The sequence below is a fragment of the Panthera leo genome, chromosome E2 (assembly GCF_018350215.1).
Source record: "Panthera leo isolate Ple1 chromosome E2, P.leo_Ple1_pat1.1, whole genome shotgun sequence".
Classification (NCBI taxonomy): domain Eukaryota; kingdom Metazoa; phylum Chordata; class Mammalia; order Carnivora; family Felidae; genus Panthera; species Panthera leo.
This window is the reverse complement of record NC_056693.1, coordinates 60,085,970-60,100,726: the sequence shown is the minus strand read 5'-3', so window position 1 is coordinate 60,100,726 and position 14,757 is coordinate 60,085,970. Positions and strand designations below refer to the sequence as shown.

Genomic DNA, 14,757 nt, shown 5'->3' with positions numbered 1-14,757 from the left:
GCCCGTGCTGTGGGTGCCCGGTACCTCGGCCCGCCCCTGGGCCCGGGCAGGTCTCCCCACTCTCCTGATGGAGACGTCGAGCTCAGGGACGCTGGGGGCTTGCCCACACAGCCCCGGGCAGCTGCTTCTGGAGCCTGCACCCTTCCCCACCGCACCACCTCCCCTGAACTCTGAGCCCCTCATCTTGGAGAGAAAGCAGACGGGTAACCGAATCTCAGTAAGAGTCAAAGCCAGGAGGAAGGTGGGGGTGGGGCTTGGCTAGGAAGTCTCCGGGCTCCGGAGGAATCCACAGTGTGAACTGATGTCTCTTTGGCACCATCAATGGTGGCGGGGTTCCAGAAGAAAGGAGGTGGGAACAGGTCTCTGCTTCCAGGCCACCCCGGTGTCGAGCGGACGTGAAGTCGGGGAGGAGACCCGCTGACTTTCTCCCAGGGAGGGAGGCGGGATGATGCCTGACCCGGAATGTCAAGTCAGAAAAGGCGCAGGACCCGACACGATTAGGCTTCAAGGGGACATAATCTCTCTATTAACATTCTCCAAAGCCAACCGTGTGTAAGACTTAACCCGATGTGCCGTGTGCTCCTCAGGATGACAGGACCGGAGTCGACGGAAACCACAGGTAGGAGGCTTTCCCCTCAATCTGCAGCACAGCCTTCTCATAACCTCTGGCACATTGTAGGGGTGGGACCATGGGATGGGTGGCTGTGACAGGCAGTGAGGTCCCCGGCGATGGGGGTATTCAAGCAGAGGCAGTAACCTGGAGGCAGGGTCTGGGGGAAACTGGGGCAGTGATGAGGGAGTTGTCTCTAAGTTGATCTCTGAGTTGTCTTTGACCCTGAAGTCCCGGGACTTGCCGGCTCCCACGCTGCCCCTGGCTGCAGCCGGCCCGGGCTACAGGCAGAGGGGCCACTCACCCTTCGACGGTGCCTCCCCACCCCCACCCCCCGCCCCCACGCCCAGATGCCGTGGGGGCCGCGCGCTCCCCTCGAGGTGCCCCAGCCTCCTTTCTGCCTCACACACTCCTCCCCGGGTGAGGCTCTCGACAAGCTCTGCCCTGTGCTTCTGGAAGCTGCCAGGCCGGGCACATGGCACACGAGGGCACGCCCTCCTTCCTGGGCACCTCAGGGGCTGCCCTGGCCGCCCTTCCTTCCTAAGACTGTAATCTGTCCCAGCTTCCCGCCAGCCGCCCCCCTCCCCCGCCCCAGCCCGATACCAACCTGGCATTTTACCTGCTTGTCTGGTTTGTTATCGGGGAGGCAGGGGCTTGCTGGGTTGGGGGCTCCTGGGGTGGCGTGGGGCACAGAGAGGGCTCCGTCTGCATTTGCTCAACCAACAGGCAGTAGTGAGGGCACCGGGAGAGGCACCGGCCCTTGCCGCTCTCTGGCTGTGCGGCATCGGCCCGGCTACCTAACCTCTCTGATCCTCGGTTTCCTCACCGACACTAGGGGTACCCCCGATCAGGATAGGAGCCTTCCACACAGTAACACGTGGCACAGTCCCTACCCATCCCGAGCCAGCGGCCGAAGAGCGGTCCGCAAGGAGTTAAGGGCCTCAGCCACCGCCAGAGCGCAGGAGGCCAGCCCAAGCGAAGCCCCGTCTGTCCCTCCGACCCCGCTGCCTCCGTGGCCCAGGGCGCGGGGGGCAGGGTCTGGGTGACCGCGGGAAGTCCCCGCGAGCCCCGGCTGGCCTTCCCTTCCGGCCGCCGCCGCGCGGCGCCGCGTCCCCACGGGTCCCTCCGGCCCGACTCCCTAGGCGCGCCCGGCCGGCCAGGGGCGCGGGCCGGGCGTGGGCGCCGCGTGGCCTCCCCGCAAGAGCGCAGCGGCGGGGAGCCCCGGGCGCCCGAAAGACCCGCCCGGGCCCGCGCGCTGCCCCCGCTGCCGCCCCGGCCGGCTCGCGCCCGGCCGAGCGCGGGGGCGGCACGCCCCGGGGGCAGCCCGGAGGAGGCGGCAGCCGGGCTCCGGGGGTGGGGGTGGGGGTGGGGGTGGGGGCAGCCGCTCCGGCCCGCAATGAATGAGCCGGCCCGCGGCCGCGCGCGCGCCCCCGCCCCGGCCCCGCTCCCCGGAGGCCCGGCTTTCCGGAGGCCCCGCTCTGCGGCCCCGGCGGGCACGCAGCGGCGGGCGCTGGGCTGCACTTTGCGAAGCGCCCCGCGGGGCCGGCCCGGGCTCCGCGAGCGGCGCCGGGCAGGGCGGAGGCCGGCCTCGAAGCGCCGCGGCCCCCGCCGAGCCCCCCGGCGCGCCCTGGCGTTCGCGGCGCGGCGCGTCCCGGGCCGGGCGAGCGGGGTCGGGGGGGGGGGGGCCGCGGGGAGGGTCGCCCGGCCCCGCCGGAGCGGCGCGCCGCCGAGGGCGCCCGGGACGTGGCGGGTCGCGGGCGGCCAGGTGACCCGCCGCGCAAACCCCCGGTCCGCGCGCACTGCCCAGGCGCCGCGCGGCCACACTCACCTCCCGCTCCGAGGGCCCCGCTCCGTTCGCCGCGCTGGCGGACACGATCGAGCTCCCGGCACGGCCGCGGCGGCCCCGGCGCTCTGGGCGCGGAGGGCAGTCCTCATCCCGACCGCAGGCCGCCCGGGCCGCGCAGACGGGCCGCCCGCCCGCCGGGCACCGAGCCGCCCCGCCGCCGCTGCTGCTGCGCCGCGCTCTGCCCCTGCGGGCGGGGTGGGGAGAGGAGGGGAGCGGCCTCCACCCGCTTCCCAGGTCGGGCCGCGCGCGCGGGGCCAATCCTCGCGAACAAGCTCCCGGCAGCGGCTGGGTGCTCCGGGGGGCCCTCCGCCCAGCCCTGGGCAGCGCGCGCGGTCGGCCCCCAGGCACAGCCGGCTTCGGTTACAAACTTCAAACCCCTGCGTCCCACCCCCGCCCCCCCCCCCCACCCCCCCAGCTATTTTTAGCAGCACTCTTCCTAGGTGTCTGTTTCACGGGACGCGCTCTGGTGATCCGGGTCCCTGATGGGAAAGGTATGGAGCCACCAAGCCCGGGCCCGCACCCCTCGCCAGCCCACCCCGGCCTGGCAGCGCTGAGCCGCTCGGAGGCGCCCGACGCGCTCCGCACTATTTTCAAAACCGGGGGGCCGAAGTGTGTCCGTGTGGTTTCCGGTGGCTCCTCCACCCCCACCCCCTCCCGGCCTCCTGTCTGCACAGGTTGGGACGCCTCACATACTTGCCCCTTCCGCTTCTGCAGGGAGGATGGGGGTGGGGTGGGGTGGGGTGGTCATGCCACCTGCCACCTGCCTGGAGACCTTTTGAAGTCCTCCAGGTTGGCACCTGGAAGGCACCCTGGGAGGAGGTGCTCAGGCCTCAAAGGTGGGGGTTGAGGTTCCCCGAATCCTCAGTGCCCTCACTTTGGGTGCCCTGGCCCAGCCTCAGGCCTGGTGGATTCTGGAACGCAGATGGTGGGAGCTAGAGCCGCGCGGGCCCTCGAGCGGGAGGGCCCTCACGTGCCATCTGTTCAGCGGTTTCCCTCACAGATGAGGGCATCCGGGTCCAGAGAAGGCAAAGGCACCTACCCCAGGCCACACGGCCCAGGGCGTGGGACACCGGCCGTCCCTGGTGTGCCCGCGGGGGTCCCCTGCAAGGCCCTGGAGGCGACCACGGACAGGGGCCCCGCCCTCCTTCCTCCTTGAGACAGCCCCAGGGCAGGGACTCACAGAGCCTCGGAGAAGTGAAATTGTGTGTTGGGGTGGGGGGTGGGGTCTTCACTTTGTAGAAAGGCATACTTTCAGAATTGGTCCTTTGAACAATGTCCCCCTGAGAGCCTGCAAGCTTGCTTTAACTTACCCAAGTTCAAATTTCACACCCCCTTAGGAACACCTTTATCATGTAAAGCAAGGTATAGGTGACACACAGGGCCTTTGGCCCAGAGTCCCGCTCACTGGCTTGGGAAGGAGTGAACGGTCTGGCCCCTGGCCCCACCTGCGGTCCGCGGCAGTTGGCGGGGCCCTTAGCTGTCCACGTACAATTTACAGTAAGCTAAAACGGGCCGCATAGCGAAGTCAATTTTCCCGTGGCTGTTTGTTACCGCGTCTGAAGGAGCTTCCAGAAATCCCTGTCAGTGGACTTGAAAGCCTGAACTGAACGAGGGGTGAGAGAGAGTACGCGGCCCTGCCGCCCGGTCCTGCCTGGCGCTCAGAAAGCCCAAGCCTCAGCTCACATTTCCGGGGCATCGTCCCGGGCCTCTGGGTCCTGGGATCTCCCTCGCCATGGAAATCGGCACAGGAAGGGGCTGAGAACCGCCACCCCCCCCCTCCCCCAAGGTAATCGGTATTTCAATCAAGTTGGTTTCCTAAAGTTTCTAGTGCAGGGTCCCCTGGCTCAGACAGAGTTCCCACATGGAGCTTGCTTCCTCACCCTTCCCACTGGGTCTCTTCTTGCTTCTTAGGGAGCCCACAGTGTGTGTGTGTGTGTGTGTGTGTGTGTGTGTGTGTGTGTGTGTGTGTTTGTCCAGCCTGTGGCGCACCGGAGCACCCCTGGGGTGTGACAGGAGAGACCTCACTTAGTACTGCACCCTTGACCACAGTGTGGAGAGCGGATCGGCTCTGCCCCACCTGGGCCAGGTGCTCAGCGCGTGAACCTGACAGCCTAGGAGGCGGGTCTCTACACTTCCTCCTTCCCAGGGAGGTTCAGAACGTGCCTCTCCTGCCCGGGGGGCCTCGGTCCCACAGAGCTGGGAGCTTAGCCCTCCCGCTCGCAACCTGGACAGGCCCTAGGCTCCCGCCCCGACCCTCCCGGCCCACCTACTTGGTATAACCCAGCAAGGTTCAAATGGGGGCGACTACGCCCCCCAGGGGACATTTGGCAACATCTGGGGACATTTTTGGGCCAGCTCTAAGGCTGCCACGGCGTTTACCAGGCGGAGACCACAGAGGCCGCTAGACCTCCTACGATGTACGGGAGGGCCTCACAAGAGAGAGGAATCTGGCCCCAAATGTCAGCAGTTCCCCAGTGACCATGGTCTCCTGGGGGCGGACCCCAGCACCCCACCCCCTGGCCTAGTGCAGGCAACACGTCCCCTCCTCCACAGTCCCCAAAGCCTGGCAGTAACTTCATCCCCCTCTCCCAGGAGGAAGCGCCCAGTCCCCGCACGGGGTGCCGTGGACAGGGGGTGGGCTGGCAGGGTCTCGACCACGGGGAGTCCCTGCTCCTTTGCTCTGAGAACAGAACTGGAAACTGCCCGGCTGTGCTGGGCCTCCCTCTGCACCAGGACACGGCCCGGCCAGGGCCCCGACTCAACTTGCCCAAAGTCACGGACATCAAGCCCCGCTCTCCCTCCCCAGCCGAGCCCCCGTGCCGCCCGGGGCCCGAGACCCACCGCTGGCCGCCCTCAAGGGGCAGAGGCTGCCTGGGCCCCCGCGCGTGCTGGGAAAGCCAGTCAGGGCTCCTGAGTCATCCCCCTTGAATTTTGCCTGATGTCAAAATGAAACCGCGTACCCAGAGCCAGAGCTGGGGTGGGAGGAGTGAGAAGCGTCCGGCAAATTCCAGGGACATAGTGTCACATGGCCGCTCCAGCTTGACACTCACAGGGCCTTGGCATCGGCCACCCATCCGTCCAGACGGCCTCGCACCTTGAAAGCAGCGTCCTGCCCCCGCCCCGTGTGCAGTCCACACCAGACCCCGTGGGACCCCCGAGGCCAAGCCCCTCGTCCTTGGGAGAACAGACGTCCGACCTGGGACCAGGCCCGGGGCTGCGATGTGGCATGTTGGATGTTTATACCCTCCCGGGGTTTCGGTGGCAAGTCTGACCTGTGACCTTGTGGGCTCCCTCAGGCCCCTTACCCCCACTTGCCAGATGGGGAAACTGAGGCTGGAGGGCCCCATCCCAAGGTCCCAGGAGTTAGTAGCACAGCCCATCTGGGACCTTTGACTACCTCCTCCTATGCCTGTCGACTCCCTGCCAAACCCAGGGGGAGGGCACAGCCACGAGGGACGTGGGGCCCCTGACCTTGGGGGCATGCCTCCGCCTCACGGAGACGCCTCCCTGTGGCCCCTCGCTTCTCCCCGGGTGTCTTGGTGGGAGTGTGGGGACTTGGTGGCTCTTGTGCCTCGTCACATTAAGTGGCACTTCAGCAAACATGGAAGCACGGAACCCAAGCCCTTTCGGGGAATGAGCGACCCGGCCCTTCCGGAGGAATTACCTGTGCACCTGTACCCGCTTCCTGAAAAGCGGGCTCCAGGACCCCGCGTTGGTAACACAACCAGTGCTGGCAGAATTCGCAGAGGAGCCCAACAACTCGGAGGGCCTGGCCTCCGCCCCCCCCGCTCTCTGCTAGCTGTGAGTCCTTGGGTAAGTCAGCGACCTCTCTGAGTTTCTGCCCGCCCGCCGGGAGTTGGCGTTTTTGGTGCCCGCGGCTCAGGGAGGAATTGAGAGGCCAGGAGGGCGCTGCCAGCCCCCCGAGGCAAGGTGGGGCTCCTCCTGACAGCGGCCGGGGGTCCCTGGTGCTTGTCCCGCAGCAGATGCTGTCTGGCCCTCATACGCCCCCCCACCCCTGCCCCGTGCCCCCAGGCACCCAGCCCGGGGCCAGGGCGACAGAAAGAAAACTACAGGTTCGAGAACACAGAAAGGAACATACAAATGGAAACGAGTAAACCTTTACCTCACTGGTCAGCGGCAACTCAGCTCCTACGTGGCCACATGTAAAAACCCTGTGCATTTTCGGGGGTCTGCTGTGAGGGGGGTGGGCGGACGGAGGGAGGGAGGGAGGGAGGGAGGGAGGGAGGAGGCGAGCGGGCGGGAGGGAGGCTGGGTGAGTGGCGGGCGGGTGGGGCCAGAGCCCAGCGAACCCTTCCAAGGACACATTCCAGACTGAGGGTGGCGCATGACTCAGAACCCAGCGCTGGTTTCTGTCCTGTCTTCCTGTCTTCCAAATGGCCCCACTTGTGAGCAAAAAGGGACAGGGAAGGGGTGCCTTTCCTGAGGAGGGTCTCACACGCAGACACCGGCATGTCCCCCCCCCCGCCCCCCCGCCAACACGTGCTTTCACACGAGCGGGCCAGCGCCAGCCACGGGGACCCAAGGTCCGGCAGAGGGTCCGGGCGTGTAGAGCTTCCCGGGGCCCAAGGCCCACCTCGCCCCCCTCGCCCAGCGTCGGCTCCTCCGCCTCCAGGAAGCCCTCCCTGCCCTCCGCGCTGGCCCGGGACGCCGGTGCTTCCTGAGCTCCTCCCAGCGGGGCCATCCGGCAGCCGGCGGCCCCCGGCCAGTCCCCGACTCTGCCATCTGGCAGCCACGTGACCTGAGCCTCAGTCTCCCCATCCGCCCCGGTAAGTCACACTCATGCGTGAGCGTGCCGGGACCCGTGGGCCGCGGTGAGCCTTCCGACGCTCAGCCGAGCATCCCGGGCTCAGCCTCTCGCGGGCCTTCGAGATGGGAATCCTTCTAATGAAAAGAAAACAGAGGCGGCGGGGGCCGGCCCGGCCGCGGGAACCCGAGCCAGCGGCCTGGCGCATGAATGGGCCCTTTCACGGGGCGGCTGCGGCGCGAGGGCCCGGGGTGGAGACATCCGAGCGCGGCCCGAGGAGCTGGCAGTGCCCGGGGCCTGCCCGGGGCAGGGAGGAGGAGGACGGCGGCCTTCGGCCCCAGCCTCCGGCCTCAGGGCCTCCTCCCGCTCACCCCGCGTCCCGGCCCGGCTGCAGGGGACGAGCCAGCTGTCCTGGTCCGCGTGCCACTGTCCTTGTTTTTTCTTGTATAATTACGTCTCCGAGGGACAGCTACAGATTTACATTTTGCTCGGCTTGGTCACCGATCCGGAGCCCGTGAGGAAGGCCGCGCTGTCAAAGGCGCATTGATGTGTGTTTTCGTGTTGCTCGGGGTGACTGGCTGAGGCGTGTGGACACAACTGGCCCTTGTGGCCGGGCCGGCTCTGCGAACAGCGGGGGCCCCCGGCACCTGGGCCTGTGTAAACGCCTCGCTCCCCTCGCCGTGAATGACTTCAGTGTACCCAGGGTTTCTTTTTCCGTACCTGGCCACCAAAACTTCCAACATTCTTCTAGAAAAAATGTGGCAAGCTTCCCCGGGATCGTTTTCTCTCCAAATGGCTTATCCATCCCGCTCTGGCCCCAGACTCAAGCCAGGTCTTCTTCCAGTTAGCGACATTAAAGAAACCTCGCGCCTCTGCCACCTGCCGTACTGGCCCCAGGGACGCTCCCTGCGGCTCCGCGGAGACAAAGGCTGGCGGTCAGACGGCTTCGAGTCTCCGAAGGGACATCGACAGGCCGACGGCCCCGGGGTGTCCAGCCGGCGGAGGCGAGCGGGGCCCCCGTCTGGGAGCACAGACACCGGGAGACGCTCGGGCAGCCCCGGGCCTGAGCGCGGGCTGTCCTCGGTGTCCCCACCCGTCCTGGCCGGGCACCACAGACTGATGCCGCCTCCCCCGGGGGGCGGGGCCCGTCAGAACCCTCCTCCAGGAGGACACCAATGCCAGGACGGGAGGGGACGACGATGGGCAGGTGCGCGCGTGTGCACGTGTGTGTGTTCGCACGAAGTTCCTCCGGGACGCGGGGCTGTGAGCCCTGCCCTGCTCACCTTGCACCCTCAGTGCCTACAACAAGGCTGGACACAGAACAAGTCCTGTTTGTTGAATGAATGAACGGACAGAGAGCTCGGGGACGGCTGAAAGGGAGCCTTTGGGCGAGGGTGAAGCCGGGCTGTCGCCGCTGTCTCTCCTGTGGTGACGGCCCTGGCAGCCGGCAGAGGTCTGTGGCCGCAGCCCCGCAAGCCCCCCTGCTGTGCCTCCGCTCCCCAGTCCCTGTCCCTGGAGGCCCGTTGGGTGCCCGACGGTCGGCATCATGCACTCAGAGTCTAATGGATGTCAGTTCTGACCGTTACCCCTACCTTTCCCGGGCCACTGCCTTCTCCGTCACACGTCCCCACATCTCCCCGGCAACTGTGGCTCACAGTTCGTAATCAGAATCGTCCCCGGGAGAGACAACCTCTGCCCGCCCCCACGGTCTGGGCCCGTCCTGGCCAGGACGGGCACGGACGGTGTCTCCTGGCCGGGTCCCTCCTCCTGCCCCTGCCCTCATGGGCACGCGATGTGTGGTGGAACGCGGGGTCCCCGCCCCACAGACCCCTGTCACAACGGCCGGAGAAGAGCAGTTGGCCTCCTGCATCACCCGATCCCTCTCTGCTGGCCCAGCCCTCGGTCGCCCAGGGTCCTAGGGCCACCTGGGCAGATGCGCCCCCCCCCCCCCGCCTCACTCCGGGAATATCCAGTGAGCAGAATGGCACTCAGGCCCCCTCCATCCCAGCACTCGGGGCAGACGTTACCAACCAGCCAGGGCGCTCAGCCCTCCCGCCTCGCGGTGCCCGCCGGGCTCCCGGGCAGCCCCTCCCCCAGACGGGAGCCGGTCACACCCCGGCCTCCTCGTACCCACACGACGGCCCTTCCCCACCAGGCCCCAAGCCACCTTCCCGGCCTCGGGGCCCGTCCCTCCTCCGCTGTGTCCTCCCCGCCTCGACTCAGGCCTCGCTGGGTGGCCCCACGTCACCCCGGATGCCCCTCGGTCTCTCCTCAGTCTCACTAACCCTGCACTCGTTTCTCGCCTCCTGGAAAGTTCCCGTCCCTCCCGCCCGCTTTGCCAACTCATCTTCGAGGACACGCTCGGAAGTCACCTCTTCTACCAAGCGGTCTCGCAGACACTGGGATCGTGGCACACGCACATCACCCCGCACCCTACACCCGTCTGTGTGGCCGTCTCCGCGCTGGACCTCAGGATGCCGGGTCTCACTCATCCCGTCTGTCCCACACGTCAGATGGCGCCCGACCCCGCTCAGCGCTCTCTGCGTCTCTGACGGTCTCACTCTGTCCTCTCAGCTGCTCGCCACGGAGGCGCCTCCTCCTGGGACACAGGAGGCCCTTTGTCCCTTTTAAATCTGCTCAAGACATCCGACCTCCAGGAAGCATTCTGTGCTTCACGCTATGTGACCATGGGACGCAGGCCCTTCTCAGCACCTGAGAACGTCAGCGCAGAAAGACTCTTGGGGGCAGTCCGGTCCAGACTCTTCACTCTGCAGATGAAGAGACTGAGGCCCAGAGAGGGAGAGAGAGCTTGGGGCACAACCAGGGTAGGACCAGCTCTTCTGAGGGGGTTGGCGTTCTGCCCTGGGGCCCGGGAGCCAAGAAAACACTGCAGCACGGCCCTCTCGTCCTGCCGACCGGTCTGACCACCGCCCCTGCCCCATCCCACCCTGCTTGCTCTCCAGAGGTCCTTGCTTGCTCCCGCTCCCCCCAAACCCCCCCGACACATCCCCAGGGCCACAGCGAGACCCCCCCCCCCCCCCCCAAGCCGCGCAACAGACAGCCTCCGCGCTCGGCAACGTGCGGCCGTGGGCCGCACCTGGCAGCCGCGTGACTTTGGGCAAATCGCATTTCTGGTCTCAGCTCCGATTTGCTCCTGGGAAACCCGGGGGTGACACAGAGAAACTACCTCACGGGGTCGTGATGAGTCAGTACAACGATGCGTGTCCAGTGTTGAAAGGGGTGTCTGGCACAGAGCCGGCGGACTTGCCACCGTGCGCGCTATGTGGCGAGGGTTACGGTGACGACGACGGTGGCGGCGATGGTGGCGGTGATGACGTTTTCACTATTCCCAAGTTCTCCCCTTCCAAGAATGCTTCTGTTTCCCGCCTTCCTTGCTTAAGACATAGAACTTCATAGGGGTGCTAAGCTCTGGGCGGGTGGCAGGCACGGGAAAGTGCGTCAGGGCAGAGAGCTCAACAGCGGGAACAGGCTGGGCACCTGTGCCCTGAGTGACGTTGGCTCCACTGCCTCCCCTCCTGGGGTCTGGCTTCCCCGTCTGTGAAACTGCAGGATTGACCTGAGTAATCCCTAAAGGGTTCTTCTGGGGTGAAGGGTTTCTGACTATCAGCTTTTCTGTCACATCGAGTGGTTTTGCAGAAACCCTCCTCTCTCCTTCAGATATTTGCTTTTTTTTTTGCCTTTGTTTCAGCAAAGCCTTTCCTGGTCATGCCTTCGCCCAGACCAGCAAGACATTGGATGTGACGCGTGCGGAGACACGTATACAAGCAGAGCGGGAGCCGGGAGCACCCGATGCCCCCCGAGCCAAGCCTCCTCCAAGGGGGACGAGATGCGCGGCAGCCAGGGCACAGCTCTCCACCGCAGGGAAAATACGGATTTGCCTTCTCCTCCGGCAGCACGAGTGGACGCTGGGCAAATCGCCCCACCCCTGGGTGCTCAGGTTTCCGCACCCGTCCCGCGGGGATGCCCGGGGCTGCTGGCCTGGTTATTAGGAGGGGCAGACCACCGGATGTGCGGCAAGCCCCCGGCGGGGGACAGAAGCCCCCACAAGCGCTGCTCTCCGTGTGAGAGTCAGGTGAGGGCTGGAAGCACGGTGTGGCTGCCCCCCGGGGACGTTTGTCTTGCCGCGGCCAACGCCCCAGCTAAGCTGGCCCCGCTGCAGGGCGCGTCGGCCAGAACGAGCGCGTCCAGGTGCCCGAGATCGCGCAGAGCGCATGCCAGGGCAGGACACAGGGGGCATCACTGCCGACCTGGTGACCTGGTGACCGGGCTCCAGCCCCAGGGGGTGGCATTTGTTTTGAAGCAGGGACTAGATCTCTGAATGTGAGCCGACACACATGATTGGCAGGGCCCCAGAAGCTGGGGGACCAGGCAAGCACGCAGCTTCCTGGCTGGGCCGGGCCACGCCCGGGAGACACCGGCAGGCCCTGGGTGCTCGGCGCCCCGCCGAATGCTTGCAGGGAGGGTGTGTCTCCAGTTGGAGGGAAGTGAGCTCCCGTGGGGGCTGATGTCCGGGGACGGGCTGGAGTCTTGGCTTGGAGGCTTCGTAGCCGTGTGCCTCCGGACGAGCCACTCCATCTCTAGAGAAAAAGGAACGAGCAGGGTGCAGGAGGCCCTGGGGCTCGGGGCTGCGGTGGGTCCTGTGGAACCGACAGTCTGGCCCTGGTGACCTGGGCACGCTTTGAACCCCCTTGAACCCGGTTTCCTCCTCAGGGTGACCGTCCTCGCCTCTCAAGGAGGGCTGAGGACGTGTGGGACGAGGCAGGGGAGGGCTGGGCACAGGGCCTGTGGCTCCGCAGACACCTGGGGACACTGTTCCAGGCGCTGGGACACGGCCACGAAGGGGCAGAGGCCACCACCCCTGTCCCCATGGGCTGCTCCCCCCCGGTGTCCACTACCTTCTATCCCGGAGGGAGGTGGAGACCCGGGAGGGGTGGTTCCTGCGGTCCTCAGCCTGTGGTCACCTGAGAGCTGGGGTCCCCTATTTCCTCTCTGCGCCCCTCTCAGGCCCAGCAGAGCCCGGCACCGAGCAACTCTCAAGAGATGTGTCGCCTCTATGAGGACCCTTCTCTTCCCACCCACCAGGAGACGGACACGGCGTCGTGGCTGAGCTGTGTCCCCTCTAAGACACGGTCCTAACCCCTGTACCTGTGGATGTAGCCTTATTTGGGAATAGGGTCTTTGCACATGTCATCAGCTTCAATGAAGTCAAAGAGGACTAGGGTGGGGTCCAGGCGGAGAGGGATGTGGACAAAGACTCAGGCAGAAAGGCCGTGGGACGTGGAGGCAGAGACGGGAGCGCAGACTGGGGTCCCCAGAGGCGGGAGGGGGAGGAAGGAGCCTCCCCAGAGCCTTCGGAGGGAGTGCGGTCCTGTGACGCCTTAATTTTGGGCTTCTGCGTTCCAGACTGGCAGAGGATGAATTTCTACTTTTCTTGACCCGCCCCGCCTGTGGTCCTTTGTTCGGCCGCCCCGGGAAACCGAGGCGCCCAGGGGTGAGAAGTGGGCACTGGAGGCAGCGGCGGGAGGCAGACCGGCGGCGCCCACATCCGGAGCACCCGCTTCGTCAAGAATTGAGGCGTCTCGGTCACATGACACGATACCACTTTCGTGAGCGAACCGTCGAGAATTTAAAACACCCAGATGCTCAGGGCTGGCCAGGGTGCGGGCCATGGAGAGCTCACGTCCTGCTATTTTCTGGAACATTCTTCCGTTTGGTGAATTCGTCCCAAGGAACAATCAGATTCGGGGAGAGGCGGCGTTCCCGCTGTGCTCCGCGGTACCCACGGCGGGAGCGGCCTGCGTGGACACCCACTGTGGGAGTGGTGTGGCCAGATCTGTGGGAGCCGGGGAGCACCGGGGAGGTCCCGCCGCTGCTGTCCTAGGAGATAACTCCTCATGCGCAGAGTGCAAAAAGCCAGTTACAAGAGACATCTGTCCTAACAAGAAGGACACAGAAACGCAGTCCTGGGGACCGGGTGCCCACAGGAGCATCAGTAGCCGGGAGGGGTCTCCGGGCCCTAAAACCAAGGGCTATTTGAAATTTCCCTGTTTGGGGTTGCTGTATAGTTTCCAGACTTTGCATAAAGAACTGGTATTATTTTTGAAACAGGGAGACTATGCAATGACAAACAGCAGCTTTAGCCCAAGTGCACAAGGTCTCGATGCCCAGGCGGGCTGCACCTGGGGAGGTGGGGTCCTGGGCCGGGGCGGGGCAGGCAGTGTGGTCTCTGCGGGCCGGTGGGAGCAGGTTGTGGGGACCGGGTCCAAGCCTCCGGAAGCCGGACCGAGGCTCAGGCAGCCGCTTCTGTGGCTGGGCTTTACCGTGCCTCCTGCTGTCGTCCGAGACAGGGCGGCGGGGACTGTGTCGACCTGCGGAGTTGCCGTGAGAACACCCACATGCTTGGGGAGAGCTGTGAACCCGAGCTGGGACATCAGCATGCCACGAGCAGAAGAGGGGCGGGGCTCAGAGAGGCCAAGGGATTTGCCCGAGTCACACAGCGGCTGGTACGGACTGTCTGACTTTGGTTCCCAGACTCCTCCTGTGGGGCTGCTTCTGGAAGCCCCCACTGGAGCCCCCGGGCCAGCGCCGCGCTGGCCGGAGAGCCACTGGAACAGACTCAGTGTCGCCTACCTGCCAAGGGAGGCCGAGGGGCCCTGGGCAGAGACAACAGGCCTTGGTCCAAACGGGTTTGCGTGTCATTCGTCACTCACACGCCAGGCAAGGACATGATCCCCTGACGCGTGGGTGCACAGCACGGCCTGGCAGGGGGTCTGGTACGATGCAGCCAGGGAGGGGTCCCTGGGGTCAGCTGACCTGTGTGTGGGACTCATGTCACAGGCCCCGCGTGTGTTCCCGGGTCCCCGACGCCAGCCTGGAGCCGGCCCGGATGCGGCACTCTCTGGTGGAGGTGCTAAGCAGGCTCAGAAGGTCGGGCGACGTGTCTGCGGGCACCCCTGCGAGGGACGCCTGTGCTGGGTTGTCCGCCTACCTGGGGGAAAGGCTCATCCCAGGTGGGGCTGGAGGTCAGCAGTTCACTCCCTCCCTGGAGCCGGGCCACCCCCCCACATTGTCCCCCGAGAACACTGATCCTGAAGGTGTGCAAGGGCCATGCTGTCCCCTGGCCACACTCGCTAGGCCATGCGCGCCCCCCCCCCTCCCGCCGCCCCCGGTGGAGCTCTGTCTCCCAGAGAAACACCGAGCTGTCCTGCCTTCTGTCTGGGGTGGGGGCGGGGGCCGTGTCCAGTGTCCAGAAGGGCCCTCTGAGCCTCCCACGCTGGGTCTCTGGTCTCCTCCTCTGGCTCCCGTCTGTGGTCCCATCGAGGCTGTGACTGGCTCTGTCCAGAAAGGCCCAGGACCTCGATGCCGAATCCCCCTCCTGGGGCAGAGGCTGGGCGAGCAGAGCAGGCTTGTTTGTGTTTGATATAAGTGCTGGATTGTTCTCTCTGCCCTCCTCGGCTATTATGCGGAGGCAAGTCCTAAAATAATATTGCATTTCCTCCCTCATAATTCGGAGGG

The 14,757-nt window shown here is 65.9% G+C and overlaps 1 protein-coding gene across 1 annotated transcript; it reads left to right on the top strand.

Annotated features, from left to right (window-relative positions):
* The first annotated feature begins 10,908 nt into the window (after nucleotides 1-10,908).
* Nucleotides 10,909-13,347, top strand: LOC122208509. The gene is made up of 3 exons (XM_042919633.1): nucleotides 10,909-11,314; nucleotides 12,247-12,371; nucleotides 12,646-13,347. The coding sequence occupies exons 1-3, from the start codon at nucleotides 11,069-11,071 to the stop codon at nucleotides 13,121-13,123; spliced, it is 849 nt and encodes a 282-aa protein (XP_042775567.1). The 5' UTR covers nucleotides 10,909-11,068; the 3' UTR covers nucleotides 13,124-13,347.
* The last annotated feature ends 1,410 nt before the right edge of the window (nucleotides 13,348-14,757 follow it).